We start from the raw sequence: 16,504 nt of genomic DNA on the forward strand, positions 1-16,504 counted from the left end.
GTACTGGAACATGGATCAGTGCAGCACAGGAACATGCCCTTCATCCCGTAAAGTCTGTGCTGTACATTATGCCAAGATCAATTAAACATGATCCTTATCCCTCCATTCCCCGCATGTTCACTCCTTTTTATGTCTGACAAGGTGACAAAAACATTCTGTTTAATGTGAAGTGTGTGACTGTTTTACACAGTGCTCTCTGCTGTGGCTTTGCTTCTGTTAAAACATGTGCTTTTGTGTTCTAGGTGAACAAGATCTACATGAATAATCCCAACTTCGTCGATATCGTAGTTAATGAATTTAGGTAAGTACCATGCTCCTCCATCACTCAAAGAAAGTGTGGTTCCTTCTCTCCAGAGATGCTGCCCATCCCGCTGAGTTACTCCAGCATTTTGTGGCTGTCTTTACGGGTGTCAGAGGTTACGGGGAGAAGGCAGGAGATTGGGTTTAGGAGGGGGAGATAGATCAGCCGTGATTGAATGGCGGAATAGACTTGATGGGCCGAATGGCCTAATTCTGCTCCAATCACTGATTGGCATGGGGCGGTGATGCCACCCTCTGTCCCGTATTTGGGAGTGAGGAAGTTGGCAACCCTACTAATACGGGACAAGGGCGGTCCCTTACGGGACAAACTAATTGAGCCTAAAATACGGGATGTCCCGGCTAATACGGGACAGTTGGCAACCCTAAACAGTACAGCACAGGAACAGGCCTTTCAGTCCACCACATCTGTGCTAAACATGTTGCCTAGATAAACTATTCTTCACTGCCTGCACGTGATCCATATCCCTCCACTCCCTCCTAAACCCATTCTCCTGCCTTCTCTCCATTACCCCTGACACCCTTACTAATCAAGAATCTATCTATCTCTCTCTGAAAAATATCCATCGATTTGGCCTCCACAACCTTCTGTGGCAAAGAATTCCACAGATTCACCACCCTCTGACTAAAGAAATTCCTCCTCCTCTCCTTCCTAAAAGAACGTCCTTTAATTCTGAGGCTGTGCCCTCTGGTCCCAGACTCTCCCACTAGTGGAAACATCCTCTCCACATCCACTCTATCCAGGCCTTTCACTATTCCGTACATTTCAATGAGGTCCCTCCTCATTCTTCTGACCTCCAGCGAGTACAGGTCCAGTGCCATCAAATGCTTAATTGATCTAACGCTGAATATTAATTGATTTGTATTGATATTGAACAATTGCATGTCATGTCAACGCTTGTTTTTGGTTCTGTTTCTATTTATCTAGGAGTGGTTCAGTTGTGAGCAGCACAACTATCAGTGTGCAACCAAACACCATATCGCTAGCTGAGGTAGCCCAAACACTGGCTAATAACACAGCACTGTTTGCCAGTGCGGGTCTACGTTTCGATGTCAACGCCCTCACCAACACAAGTATGTTGCTATTGTTGCTCTTGAGGGACTGCAGCGTAGGTTAATCCCCGGGATAGTGGGACTGATATATGACGGACGAATGTATCACAAAATGCTGGAGTAACTCAGCAGGTCAGGCAGCATCTAGGAGAGAAGGAATGGGTGACGTTTTGGGTCGAGACCCTTCTTCAGACCCGACCCGAAACGTCACCCATTTCTTCTCTCCTAGATGCTGCCTGACCTGCTGAGTTACTCCAGCATTTTGTGATACCTTCGATTTGTACCAACATCTGCAGTTATTTTCCTACACAACTATGATGAAAGAATGGATCAACTGGGCTTATATTCACTGGAATTTAGAAGGATGAGAGGGGATCTTATAGGAACATATAAAATTCTTAAGGGATTGGACATTAGAATATGTTCCTTTATAGTAAGTCACAGGGTGATGGAGAGATTTAGTGGCTCTTCGGCCCAGAGTCCATGCCAACTATCAATTACCCATTAATCACATTTTCAGTTCTAACCACCTTCTTGTCAATTCCCTCCAGATTCTCCACTCACCTGAATGAATGAATGAATGAATGAATGAATGAAAACCTTATTGTCACATGAGACAAGTCACAGTGAACTTCTATCCTTGCATACCTTGGCCCCCATCCCTACACCAGTTCCCCCTTCGTTCTTGCCCCCCCCCCCCAAAGGCGGTTCCCCCATTTTAGAAGGATGAGAGGAGATCTTATCGAAACGTATAAGATTAATAAGGTGTTGGACACGTTAGAGGCAGGAAACATGTTCCCAATGTTGGGGGAGTCCAGAACAAGGGGCCACATTTTATGAATAAGGGGTAGGCCATTTAGAACTGAGATGAGGAAAAACTTTTTCAGTCAGAGAGTTGTGAATCTGTGGAATTCTCTGCCTCAGAAGGCAGTGGAGGCCAATTCTCTGAATGCATTCAAGAGAGAGCTAGACAGGATATGGGGAGAAGGCAGGAACGGGGTACTGATTGAGAATGATCCGCCATGATCACATTGAATGGCGGTGCTGACTCGAAGGGCCGAATAGCCTCCTCCTGCACCTATTGTCTATTGTTCTTCAGGGCGGTCCCCCCACGCCACGTCCTCCTTTGTTCCTTCCCTTGGCAGCGACTTCCTTACTTCACGGGGACGTCTCGCCCGTCGGTCGGCTCCATCATCGACCGCCGCTGTGACCTCTCAATGAAATATGAGATGCTGTTCCTCAAATGATTCTGGGTGATCAGCCATGATCATGTTGAATGGCTGTGCTGGCTCGAAGGGCCAAATGGCCTCCTCCTGCACCTATTTTCTATGTTTCTATGTTAATTTGCGTTGTGCCTCTGACAGTGGAGGAGGCCCAGGATAGGAATGTCAGTGTGGGAATGGAAGGGGGAGTTAAAGTGTTTAGTCTAAATAACGTCCAAAAATTAAGTATCAGTATAATGTGGAAAATTAACGTGACAAATGCTATGCAAAGCTTCCCTGGGGGAATGGAACACATTGGGTAAGGCTCAGTGGTCGGAAGCCATTATATATATATATATATATATATATATATACATACATATATATATGTATATATATATGTGTGTGTGTGTGTGTATATATATATATATATATATATATATTCAGTCTGAAGAAGGGTCTCGACCTGAAACGTCACCCATTCCTTCTCTCCCGAGATGCTGCCTGACCTGCTGAGTTACTCCAGCATTTACTACACCAAGAACCTTGGGGCAAAGACTATTCCCAACCCATTGTAACTGTCCGTCTTTAGTTTTTTAGTTTTAGATGTACAGGCCCTTCGGCCCACCGAGTCCGTACCAACCAGCGACCCCCGCACACTACACTATCCTACACACACTAGGGACAATTTACATTTATACCAAGCCAATTAACCTAGAAACCTGCACGCCTTTGGAGTGTGGGATGAAACCGAAGATCTCAGAGAAAACGCAAGCAGGTCAAGGGGAGAACGTACAAACTCTGTACGGACAGCACCCGAAATTGGGATTGAACCTGGGTCTCCGGCGCTGTAAAAGCTGTAAGGCAACAACACTACCGTTGTGCCACCGTGCCGCCCACAAATGTCTAATGTAACTGCACCAAAGGCAGATATGCCAAAGAAACAGAATTCCAGTAATGCAAGCCTGGTACCCAGGCTTAATGTGTGACATGCTACTGGAGTCCAGAGTCCTAGTTTCACCTGACATAGATAGTGCAATAATACTCAGATATCAGTCTCAAAAGGACGTGAAGGTACAGAAACTGGACCTAACAGGACACAAATAGAGCAGAAAATTGTGGGTCGTGGGATGATGCAAGTATTAATGTCAGAGGGAAGATTAAAATGAACTTTCCAAAAGACAAAAATTATGAACTAATAATGTTGTTTTCCTCATTCAACATTGTACCACCAGATTCCGCACAATCACAATTCTCCAGTACAACTGAATTACCAACTACATCTGGACCAACAACTGCCAGTACAACAGAATCACCAACTACAACCACGCAAAATCGGGTTGTAGCTAATGTCCCACTCTCTTTCAGTGTTGTTGGTGATTTTGAACCAAGCTTAAATAATCGAAGTTCCCGCAACTTCCGATCCTTGGCTGCCAGTATTACAACTGGGGTAAGTTCCCTTATTCTGTGTTGATCTATTTATTAATCTCTCGTTGATCCTATTGTTTTTACGAAACAATGCCTTAGAACTTCATTTATCCCAGGAGGGAAATTGATCTGCAGACAGTCATAGAAACACAAAATACATGAAACATGAAATTAAAGTGACGAGCAGAAAGGATGGGGGATGTGCAAAGATTGGGGATGGGGGAGGGGGAAGGTTGGAGGGGGGGGGGGGGGGGGGGGGGGGTGGAGAGTCAGTCTACCCCACGACAGAAGGGGGAGGAATTTGATAGCCACAGGGAAGAAGGATCTCCTGTGGCGTTCTGTGCTGCATCTTGGTGGGACCAGTCTGTTGCTGAAGGTGCTCCTCAGGTTGACCAGTGTGTCACGGAGGGGGTGAGCTGTATTGTCCAGGATGCTCTGCAGGAGATGCTTTGAGGAGCATCCTCCCCTCCAAGACCACCTCCCATGGACCCCATATGGATCTAGCTGCCAGAGGAGGTCGCTGACAGGTTTTGGTGCGTTCTTTATCATTTTCTCATTTAGTAAGGAATACAGCCTAAGTATTACTGTAGATATGTTTAATGGCATATTTTCTTTTAGTGTGCTTTAAGTATGAGAAGGTGCAGGAGAGTAATGTTGCATCTCTGAATCTCCAAGGAGATTTGCCGAGTGGATTTTCCTATCTTAAGCCACGTTGACAGAGACAGAGCCATTTCAATCTTTCAAAGGAAAAATGCAGAGTACAATTTTGGGAAAATGTTGTGCAAGGGAACTGGCTGAGTGATGTTGACTGGTTTGCCCCACTGGTTGCTAGCATGGGCCAGCTGGGCTGAACGGCCTCCTTCCCTGTCTTTATGTTCCGTGAGTCTAATACTTGTACAGGACTGAGCAAATGCTTCAGTGATGATGAATGACACAAAGTGCAGGAGTAACTCAGTAGGTCAGGCAGCCTCTCCAAAAGACATGAATAGGCAATGTTTCAGATTGGGACCCTTCTTCGAACTCATTGTCCCGACCCAAAATATCACTTATTCACGTTCTGTCGAAATTCTAGGACAGCGCTGTGGTGCAGTGGTAGAGTTGCTGCCTCACAGCGCCAGAGGCCCGAGTTCAATCCAGACTACGGGTGCTGTCTGTACGGAGTTTGTACGTTCTCCCCGTGATCGCGTGGGTTTTCTCCATGTGCTCCAATATCCTCCCACACTCCAAAGACGTACAGGTTTGTAGGTTAACTGGCTTTTGTAAACATTGTTCCTAGCGTGTGGGATAGTGATGGTTTACAGGGTTTGCTCTTTGGCGCGGAATCGATGGGCCAAAGGGGCAGTTTCCGCGCTGTATCTCTAAACTAAACTAAACTAAAAGCCAGATAGACACAAAATGCTGGAGTAACTCAATGGGTCAGGCAGCATTTCTGGAGAGAAGGAATGGGCGACGTTTCGAGACGAGACACAAAACGTCACCCATTCTTTCTCTCCAGAGATGCTGCCTGACCTGCGGAGTTACTCCAGCATTTTGTGTCTACCTTCGATTTAAACCAGCATCTACAGTTTTTTTCTTAAACTAAATTCCACCTGAACTGCTAAGTCATTCCAGCACTTTCTGTCTCCTTTTTAAACCAACATCTGCTGTGATACACGTCTCTTTAAACCTTTTGCATGTAATATTAAGCGTCCTGAAATGGACCTCAAGAGTCAAGAGAGTAAAAAATGTTTAATTGTCTTATTTACAAGGGGAATTTATGACAAGGTCTATATACATCATACGAGGGAACACCAGGGGACACCTTTCAACTGTCCTGCCAACTTCCTAAGTTCAGTGAGAGCCATCTCATCAAATAAAAAAACATTACCTTCTACTATAAAGTCATTCAAGTAGAAAGAGGTTCTCGTATTTTTATTGTGTGCTTTGAACTTAAACCTTCCTGACTCATGTAGCACGGAAACAGACCAAGTCATTCATGTTAACCAATATGTCCCATCGAAGCAAGTCCCATTTTCCAATATTTACCCCATATTCTTTATAACCTTTCCTATACTTGCACCTGTCAGGAAAAGTCTCGACTCGAAACGCCTCCCATTCCTTCTGTCAGATATGCTGAGTTACTCCAGCATTTTGTGTCTATCAAGTGTCTTTCATATGTTGCTATTGTACCTCCCTCAACTACCTCCACTGGCAGCTCGTTCCATCTGGGATTCATGGGAGGGGGTCTTGGAGGGGAGGATGCTCCTCAAACTGCAGAGCATCCTGGACAATACAGCTCACCCTCTCTCTCCATGACACTCTGGTCAACCTGAGGAGCACCTTCAGCAACAGACTGGTTCCACCAAGATGCAGCACAGGGCGCCACAGGAGATCCTTCTTCCCTGTGGCTATCAAACTGTACAACTCCTCCCCCTTCTGTCGTGGGGTAGACTGAATCACCCCCCCAATTTTTGTACATCTCCCAATCCTTTCCACTCATCATTTTGATTTCATGTTTCGTGTATTTTGTGTTTCATGACTGTTGGCAAATCAATTTTCCTCCTGGGATAAATAAAGTTCTATCGTATTGTATTGTATCGTATCGTATCATATACTCTCTGAGTGAAAAAGTTGCCCCTCAGGTTCCTATTAAATTTCCCCTCTCACCTTAAACCTATGTCCTCTGGTTTTTAATTCCCCCACTGGGTAAAAGACTGCATTAATCCTATCTATTCCTCTCATGATCGTATACACCTTACAGAACCAGGGGCCACAGTTACAAATAAGTGGTAGGTCATTTAGGACTGAGATGAGGAAAAAACTGTTTCACTCAGAGAGTTGTGAATCTGTGGAATTCCCTGCCACAGAAGGCAGTGGAGGCCAAATCACTGGATGTTTTCAAGAGAGAGTTAGATTTAGCTCTTCGGGCTAACGGAAGCAAGGGATGGGGGGAGAAAGCAGGAATGGGGTACTGATTTTGGATAATCAGCCATGGCGATGTTGGCTCAAAGGGCCAAATGGCCTTCTCCTGCACCTATTTTCTATGTATCTATGTTTTTATGTTTCTATATTTCTAAGGTATAATTCTCCAGAGAAAAAAACATGTCTAGCATGCGCTGCTTTAAGCTGCAGGGCTGTGGAACAACTAGCTGAGTGGGGTAACACACTGTAGGTGGTGGCTAACTGCTTGCTGTGCCTATTTGTTCCGATTTTGAAACTGATGTATGAAATGCTTTGGGTAGGAGAAGCAATGGAAGTGGCTGGGAAGTCAAGCCACCTGTCTCTTTAAATTATCCTCCCTGCTCCCACTCTGATTTGTTTGCCTTTTGACAAAAGTTCAGTCTAGTTTGTTGTCTTGTGTACAGAGGTACAGTGAAAAGCTTTTGTTGCGTGCTATCCAGTCATCGGAGAGACAGTACACGATGGCCGGTGATATGGCCACTCAAAATGTTAGTTTGGTTAACAACTCTTAGTTTTGCAGTTTATTTATCAAACGATTGCAAATGAATCCTCATAGATGTATTTCTTTTGCAGCTTGATGCTGTGTACAGACTGGACCCAAATTATCTTCGAGCAATAGTCAATAATTTCAGGTAAGGAATAAACAATTTGCATCTCTTGGCTGTGGGTAGTCAATCAACTTAACATTTTTTAACCTCAACCTAAAGGGAGTGCAAATAGAAAAAAATTCAGGTCCACTGCATGGAACCAACTAATGGCTGGAGTCCTGCCATTAGACCACAGAGGTTGATAATAGAAAATATACCCTAGAACACAGTACAACACAGGAACAGGACTTTCAGTCTGAAGAAGGGGCTCGACCCGAAACATCACCCATTCCTTCTCTCCAGAGATGCTGCCTGTCCCGCTGAGTTATTCCAGCGTTTTGTGTCTATCTTCGGTTTAAACCAGCATCTGCACTTCCTTCCCACACACTGGAAAAGGCCACTATGTTGTCCATCCAAGTAAACCCAACTACCTCCACGTGGTATACACCGATCAGCCAAAACATTATGACCACTGACGGGCAAAGTGAATAACATTGGATCGCGCCCTGCTGCGTATGGGGCTGCACATGGAGGACCAACAGCATATTAGGCAGGTGGTCATAATGTTTTGGCTCATCAAGACATAATGTTTTGGCTGATTGGTGTAAATCCATCTATTCCCAGCCTGTATATGTCTCTGTCTTAATGCCTCTAACATTGCTATCGTATTTACTTCCACCACCACCCACACAGTATGTTCCAGGCACAAACTGCCCTCTGAGTAAAAATCTTGCCTCCCATATCTCTTTTAAACTTTCCCCCTCTCTCATCTTAAAGCCATGCCCTCTAGTATTTGACATTTCAACGCTGGGAAAAAATATATCATCTACCCTATCTACGCCTCTCAGAATTTTATCAACCTCTATCAGGCCTCCCCTCAGCCTCTGATGCTTCAGAGAAAACAATCCAAGTTTGCCTAATCTCTTCTTACAGCTCTTCTTCTTCTTAAGCCCTTGGCTCCTCGGTCTTTCGAGATCTCCCCAGTTGAACCACTCCCAGACATTTGTGCCTGGACCCCTCTTCTCCAGCTGTTCCTGGGGCCACCTCTTTTCCTTTTTCCTTGGGGGTTCCATTTCAGGGCTTGCCGGGTGATGTTTGTGGCGCGTTTTCTGAGGGTGTGTCCAATCCAACCCAATTTTCTCTTTCAAATTTGTAAGTCAATGGGATCCTGGCTTAGCTATTACTCCTTAATCCAGGCATCATTCAGTTTACAACTCAGCGGTATGAATATAGACGAAATGTGTAGGAAGGAACTGCAGATGCAGAGACACAAAAAGCTGGAGTAACATATGTCCTTTGAACCTTTGGGGTAAGATGGTTCTGGATCTGGCTTTAGAAACAAGGAACTGCAGATGCTGGTTAATATATAAAAGAGCACCATGTGCTGGAGTAACTCAGCAGCATCTCTGGAGAACATGGATGGGTGATGTTTCGGGTCGAGAGCCTTCTACAGACTCTAAAGAAGGGTCTCGACCTGAAACATCACCCACCTTTTTTCTCCAGATTTACTCCAGAATTTTGTATCTATCTTAGGAAAGGTTTAGAGGGATACAGGCCTAATGCGGGCAAATGTCAAGTCAAGTCAAGTCAATTTTATTTGTATAGCACATTTAAAAACAACCCACATTGACCAAAGTGCTGTACATCAGTTCAGGTACTAAGGACGAACATACAATGGCACACAAACATAACAGCACATACATAAACAGTTCACAGCACCCCCTCAGAGGGCCTCAAAAGCTAGGGAGTAGAAATAGGTTTTGAGCCTGGACTTAAAGGAGTCGATGGAGGGGGTAATTCTGATGGGGAGAGGGCCATCTTGGTCAGCACAGACGGGTTGGGCCGAAGGGCCTGTTTCTGTGCAGTATGATTATGGCTATCTATGACTAGTTCAACATTTGTTCCAAACTCCTGTCTAAACATGGTTCTCAAAACGTTGCTGGATATGAAATAAACTGGATATTACAGTTCAAGATGTATAACCAGATGAATTTACCCTTTCTAGGAATGGATCCATTATCGCAAACTGTACCCTAGAGTATGGAAATACCACCCCACTTCCCACTGGGTCAGAAGTGGTGAGACAATTGGTTAATAGTTTAGCAAATGGCACGGATTTAGGAAACGTCACACTTATTCCAGGGACCATCAGTTCTGGTGGTAAGTGTTATAAATTATGCTGCAAATTTCACAATGCAAGAGCTACCTGATTGTTGCAAAGACTGATGTACATGGATAGGACAGGTTCGGAGGGATATGCACCAAAGGTGGGACTAGTATAAATGGGGCACGTTGACTAGTGTGGGCAAGTTGGGCTGAAGGGCCTGTTTCCACAATGTATCACTCTGTGACTCTAACCAGCAGGTTGAAGTTGACTGGTCAATGTTTCTCGTAAAGGTGAAAGGGGTCGGAAATAAAGGTTCCAAAGAGGAAATTCCTCCCACATCCCTCCATAACATTAATAATGTTGTCACCCTGTGAATCAATTGAAAAAAAACTTGCATTAGAGTATGTTCCTTTATAGTAAGTCACAGGGTGATGGAGAGATTTAGTGGCTCTTCGGCCCAGAGTCCATGCCAACTATCAATTACCCATTAATCACATTTTCTGTTCTAACCACCTTCTTGTCAATTCCCTCCAGATTCTCCACTCACCTGAATGAATGAATGAATGAAAACCTTATTGTCACATGAGACAAGTCACAGTGAACTTCTATCCTTGCATACCTTGGCCCCCATCCCTGCACCAGTTCCCCCTTCGTTCTTGCCCCCCCCCCCCCCCCACGGCGGTCCCCCCATTTTAGAAGGATGAGAGGAGATCTTATCGAAACGTATAAGATTATTAAGGGATTGGACACGTTAGAGGCAGGAAACATGTTCCCAATGTTGGGGGAGTCCAGAACAAGGGGCCACAGTTTAAGAATAAGGGGTAGGCCATTTAGAACTGAGATGAGGAAAAACTTTTTCAGTCAGAGTTGTGAATCTTTGGAATTCTCTGCCTCAGAAGGCAGTGGAGGCCAATTCTCTGAATGCATTCAAGAGAGAGCTAGATAGAGCTCTTAAGGATAGCGGAGTCAGGGGGTATGGGGAGAAGGCAGGAACGGGGTACTGATTGAGAATGATCAGCCATGATCACATTGAATGGCGGTGCTGACTCGAAGGGCCGAATGGCCTCCTCCTGCACCTATTGTCTATTGTTCTTCAGGGTGGTCCCCCCACGCCAGGTCCTCCTTTGTTCCTTCCCTTGGCAGCGACTTCCTTACTTCACGGGGACGTCTCGCCCGTCGGTCGGCTCCATCATCGACCGCCGCTGTGACCTCTCAATGAAATATGAGATGCTGTTCCTCAAATGATTCTGGGTGATCGGCCATGATCATGTTGAATGGCTGTGCTGGCTCGAAGGGCCAAATGGCCTCCTCCTGCACCTATTTTCTATGTTTCTATGTTAATTTGCGTTGTGCCTCTGACAGTGGAGGAGGCCCAGGATAGGAATGTCAGTGTGGGAATGGAAGGGGGAGTTAAAGTGTTTAGTCTAAATAACGTCCAAAAATTAAGTATCAGTATAATGTGGAAAATTAACGTGACAAATGCTATGCAAAGCTTCCCTGGGGGAATGGAACACATTGGGTAAGGCTCAGTGGTCGGAAGCCATTATATATATATATATATATATATACATACATATATATATGTATATATATATGTGTGTGTGTGTGTGTGTGTGTATATATATATATATATATTCAGTCTGAAGAAGGGTCTCGACCTGAAACGTCACCCATTCCTTCTCTCCCGAGATGCTGCCTGACCTGCTGAGTTACTCCAGCATTTACTACACCAAGAACCTTGGGGCAAAGACTATTCCCAACCCATTGTAACTGTCCGTCTTTAGTTTTTTAGTTTTAGATGTACAGGCCCTTCGGCCCACCGAGTCCGTACCAACCAGCGACCCCCGCACACTACACTATCCTACACACACTAGGGACAATTTACATTTATACCAAGCCAATTAACCTAGAAACCTGCACGCCTTTGGAGTGTGGGATGAAACCGAAGATCTCAGAGAAAACGCAAGCAGGTCAAGGGGAGAACGTACAAACTCTGTACGGACAGCACCCGAAATTGGGATTGAACCTGGGTCTCCGGCGCTGTAAAAGCTGTAAGGCAACAACACTACCGTTGCGCCACCGTGCCGCCCACAAATGTCTAATGTAACTGCACCAAAGGCAGATATGCCAAAGAAACAGAATTCCAGTAATGCAAGCCTGGTACCCAGGCTTAATGTGTGACATGCTACTGGAGTCCAGAGTCCTAGTTTCACCTGACATAGATAGTGCAATAATACTCAGATATCAGTCTCAAAAGGACGTGAAGGTACAGAAACTGGACCTAACAGGACACAAATAGAGCAGAAAATTGTGGGTCGTGGGATGATGCAAGTATTAATGTCAGAGGGAAGATTAAAATGAACTTTCCAAAAGACAAAAATTATGAACTAATAATGTTGTTTTCCTCATTCAACATTGTACCACCAGATTCCGCACAATCACAATTCTCCAGTACAACTGAATTACCAACTACATCTGGACCAACAACTGCCAGTACAACAGAATCACCAACTACAACCACGCAAAATCGGGTTGTAGCTAATGTCCCACTCTCTTTCAGTGTTTTTGGTAATTTTGAACCAAGCTTAAATAATCGAAGTTCCCGCAACTTCCGATCCTTGGCTGCCAGTATTACAACTGGGGTAAGTTCCCTTATTCTGTGTTGATCTATTTATTAATGTCTCGTTGATCCTATTGTTTTTACGAAACAATGCCTTAGAACTTCATTTATCCCAGGAGGGAAATTGATCTGCAGACAGTCATAGAAACACAAAATACATGAAACATGAAATTAAAGTGACGAGCAGAAAGGATGGGGGATGTGCAAAGATTGGGGATGGGGGAGGGGGAAGGTTGGAGGGTGGGGGGGGGGGGGGGTGGTTGAGGGTCAGTCTACCCCACGACAGAAGGGGGAGGAATTTGATAGCCACAGGGAAGAAGGATCTCCTGTGGCGTTCTGTGCTGCATCTTGGTGGGACCAGTCTGTTGCTGAAGGTGCTCCTCAGGTTGACCAGTGTGTCACGGAGGGGGTGAGCTGTATTGTCCAGGATGCTCTGCAGGAGATGCTTTGAGGAGCATCCTCCCCTCCAAGACCACCTCCCATGGACCCCATATGGATCTAGCTGCCAGAGGAGGTCGCTGACAGGTTTTGGTGCGTTCTTTATCATTTTCTCATTTAGTAAGGAATACAGCCTAAGTATTACTGTAGATATGTTTAATGGCATATTTTCTTTTAGTGTGCTTTAAGTATGAGAAGGTGCAGGAGAGTAATGTTGCATCTCTGAATCTCCAAGGAGATTTGCCGAGTGGATTTTCCTATCTTAAGCCACGTTGACAGAGACAGAGCCATTTCAATCTTTCAAAGGAAAAATGCAGAGTACAATTTTGGGAAAATGTTGTGCAAGGGAACTGGCTGAGTGATGTTGACTGGTTTGCCCCACTGGTTGCTAGCATGGGCCAGCTGGGCTGAACGGCCTCCTTCCCTGTCTTTATGTTCCGTGAGTCTAATACTTGTACAGGACTGAGCAAATGCTTCAGTGATGATGAATGACACAAAGTGCAGGAGTAACTCAGTAGGTCAGGCAGCCTCTCCAAAAGACATGAATAGGCAATGTTTCAGATTGGGACCCTTCTTCGAACTCATTGTCCCGACCCAAAATATCACTTATTCACGTTCTGTCGAAATTCTAGGACAGCGCTGTGGTGCAGTGGTAGAGTTGCTGCCTCACAGCGCCAGAGGCCCGAGTTCAATCCAGACTACGGGTGCTGTCTGTACGGAGTTTGTACGTTCTCCCCGTGATCGCGTGGGTTTTCTCCATGTGCTCCAATATCCTCCCACACTCCAAAGACGTACAGGTTTGTAGGTTAACTGGCTTTTGTAAACATTGTTCCTAGCGTGTGGGATAGTGATGGTTTACAGGGTTTGCTCTTTGGCGCGGAATCGATGGGCCAAAGGGGCAGTTTCCGCGCTGTATCTCTAAACTAAACTAAACTAAAAGCCAGATAGACACAAAATGCTGGAGTAACTCAATGGGTCAAGCAGCATTTCTGGAGAGAAGGAATGGGCGACGTTTCGAGACGAGACACAAAACGTCACCCATTCTTTCTCTCCAGAGATGCTGCCTGACCTGCGGAGTTACTCCAGCATTTTGTGTCTACCTTCGATTTAAACCAGCATCTACAGTTTTTTTCTTAAACTAAATTCCACCTGAACTGCTAAGTCATTCCAGCACTTTCTGTCTCCTTTTTAAACCAACATCTGCTGTGATACACGTCTCTTTAAACCTTTTGCATGTAATATTAAGCGTCCTGAAATGGACCTCAAGAGTCAAGAGAGTAAAAAATGTTTAATTGTCTTATTTACAAGGGGAATTTATGACAAGGTCTATATACATCATACCAGGGAACACCAGGGGACACCTTTCAACTGTCCTGCCAACTTCCTAAGTTCAGTGAGAGCCATCTCATCAAATAAAAAAACATTACCTTCTACTATAAAGTCATTCAAGTAGAAAGAGGTTCTCGTATTTTTATTGTGTGCTTTGAACTTAAACCTTCCTGACTCATGTAGCATGGAAACAGACCAAGTCATTCATGTTAACCAATATGTCCCATTGAAGCAAGTCCCATTTTCCAATATTTACCCCATATTCTTTATAACCTTTCCTATACTTGCACCTGTCAGGAAAAGTCTCGACTCGAAACGCCTCCCATTCCTTCTGTCAGATATGCTGAGTTACTCCAGCATTTTGTGTCTATCAAGTGTCTTTCATATGTTGCTATTGTACCTCCCTCAACTACCTCCACTGGCAGCTCGTTCCATCTGGGATTCATGGGAGGGGGTCTTGGAGGGGAGGATGCTCCTCAAACTGCAGAGCATCCTGGACAATACAGTTCACCCTCTCTCTCCATGACACTCTGGTCAACCTAAGGAGCACCTTCAGCAACAGACTGGTTCCACCAAGATGCAGCACAGGGCGCCACAGGAGATCCTTCTTCCCTGTGGCTATCAAACTGTACAACTCCTCCCCCTTCTGTCGTGGGGTAGACTGAATCACCCCCCCAATTTTTGTACATCTCCCAATCCTTTCCACTCATCATTTTGATTTCATGTTTCGTGTATTTTGTGTTTCATGACTGTTGGCAAATCAATTTTCCTCCTGGGATAAATAAAGTTCTATCGTATTGTATTGTATCGTATCGTATCATATACTCTCTGAGTGAAAAAGTTGCCCCTCAGGTTCCTATTAAATTTCCCCTCTCACCTTAAACCTATGTCCTCTGGTTTTTAATTCCCCCACTGGGTAAAAGACTGCATTAATCCTATCTATTCCTCTCATGATCTTATACACCTTACAGAACCAGGGGCCACAGTTACAAATAAGTGGTAGGTCATTTAGGACTGAGATGAGGAAAAAACTGTTTCACTCAGAGAGTTGTGAATCTGTGGAATTCCCTGCCACAGAAGGCAGTGGAGGCCAAATCACTGGATGTTTTCTAAGAGAGAGTTAGATTTAGCTCTTCGGGCTAACGGAAGCAAGGGATGGGGGGAGAAAGCAGGAATGGGGTACTGATTTTGGATAATCAGCCATGGCGATGTTGGCTCAAAGGGCCAAATGGCCTTCTCCTGCACCTATTTTCTATGTATCTATGTTTTTATGTTTCTATATTTCTAAGGTATAATTCTCCAGAGAAAAAAACATGTCTAGCATGCGCTGCTTTAAGCTGCAGGGCTGTGGAACAACTAGCTGAGTGGGGTAACACACTGTAGGTGGTGGCTAACTGCTTGCTGTGCCTATTTGTTCCGATTTTGAAACTGATGTATGAAATGCTTTGGGTAGGAGAAGCAATGGAAGTGGCTGGGAAGTCAAGCCACCTGTCTCTTTAAATTATCCTCCCTGCTCCCACTCTGATTTGTTTGCCTTTTGACAAAAGTTCAGTCTAGTTTGTTGTCTTGTGTACAGAGGTACAGTGAAAAGCTTTTGTTGCGTGCTATCCAGTCATCGGAGAGACAGTACACGATGGCCGTTGATATGGCCACTCAAAATGTTAGTGTGGTTAACAACTCTTAGTTTTGCAGTTTATTTATCAAACGATTGCAAATGAATCCTCATAGATGTATTTCTTTTGCAGCTTGATGCTGTGTACAGACCGGACCCAAATTACCGTCGAGCAATAGTCAATAATTTCAGGTAAGGAATAAACAATTTGCATCTCTTGGCTGTGGGTAGTCAATCAACTTAACATTTTTTAACCTCAACCTAAAGGGAGTGCAAATAGAAAAAAATTCAGGTCCACTGCATGGAACCAACTAATGGCTGGAGTCCTGCCATTAGACCACAGAGGTTGATAATAGAAAATATACCCTAGAACACAGTACAACACAGGAACAGGACTTTCAGTCTGAAGAAGGGGCTCGACCCGAAACATCACCCATTCCTTCTCTCCAGAGATGCTGCCTGTCCCGCTGAGTTATTCCAGCGTTTTGTGTCTATCTTCGGTTTAAACCAGCATCTGCACTTCCTTCCCACACACTGGAAAAGGCCACTATGTTGTCCATCCAAGTAAACCCAACTACCTCCACGTGGTATACACCGATCAGCCAAAACATTATGACCACTGACGGGCAAAGTGAATAACATTGGATCGCGCCCTGCTGCGTATGGGGCTGCACATGGAGGACCAACAGCATATTAGGCAGGTGGTCATAATGTTTTGGCTCATCAAGACATAATGTTTTGGCTGATTGGTGTAAATCCATCTATTCCCAGCCTGTATATGTCTCTGTCTTAATGCCTCTAACATTGCTATCGTATTTACTTCCACCACCACCCACGCAGTATGTTCCAGGCACAAACTGCCCTCTGAGT

At 44.8% G+C, this 16,504-nt stretch overlaps 1 protein-coding gene across 1 annotated transcript; it reads left to right on the forward strand.

Moving 5' to 3' along the window:
* Window positions 1–242: 242 nt before the first annotated feature.
* Window positions 243–15,830, forward strand: LOC144590845 (uncharacterized; the record flags this gene model as incomplete). The annotated part of the gene is made up of 4 exons (XM_078395237.1): window positions 243–301; window positions 1,247–1,392; window positions 3,809–4,023; window positions 15,768–15,830. Coding segments are annotated over 4 exons (483 nt in total), but the record flags the coding sequence as incomplete, so codon positions are not given.
* Window positions 15,831–16,504: the final 674 nt, after the last annotated feature.

This window comes from Rhinoraja longicauda, unplaced genomic scaffold, assembly GCF_053455715.1.
Source record: "Rhinoraja longicauda isolate Sanriku21f unplaced genomic scaffold, sRhiLon1.1 Scf000353, whole genome shotgun sequence".
NCBI lineage: Eukaryota > Metazoa > Chordata > Chondrichthyes > Rajiformes > Arhynchobatidae > Rhinoraja > Rhinoraja longicauda.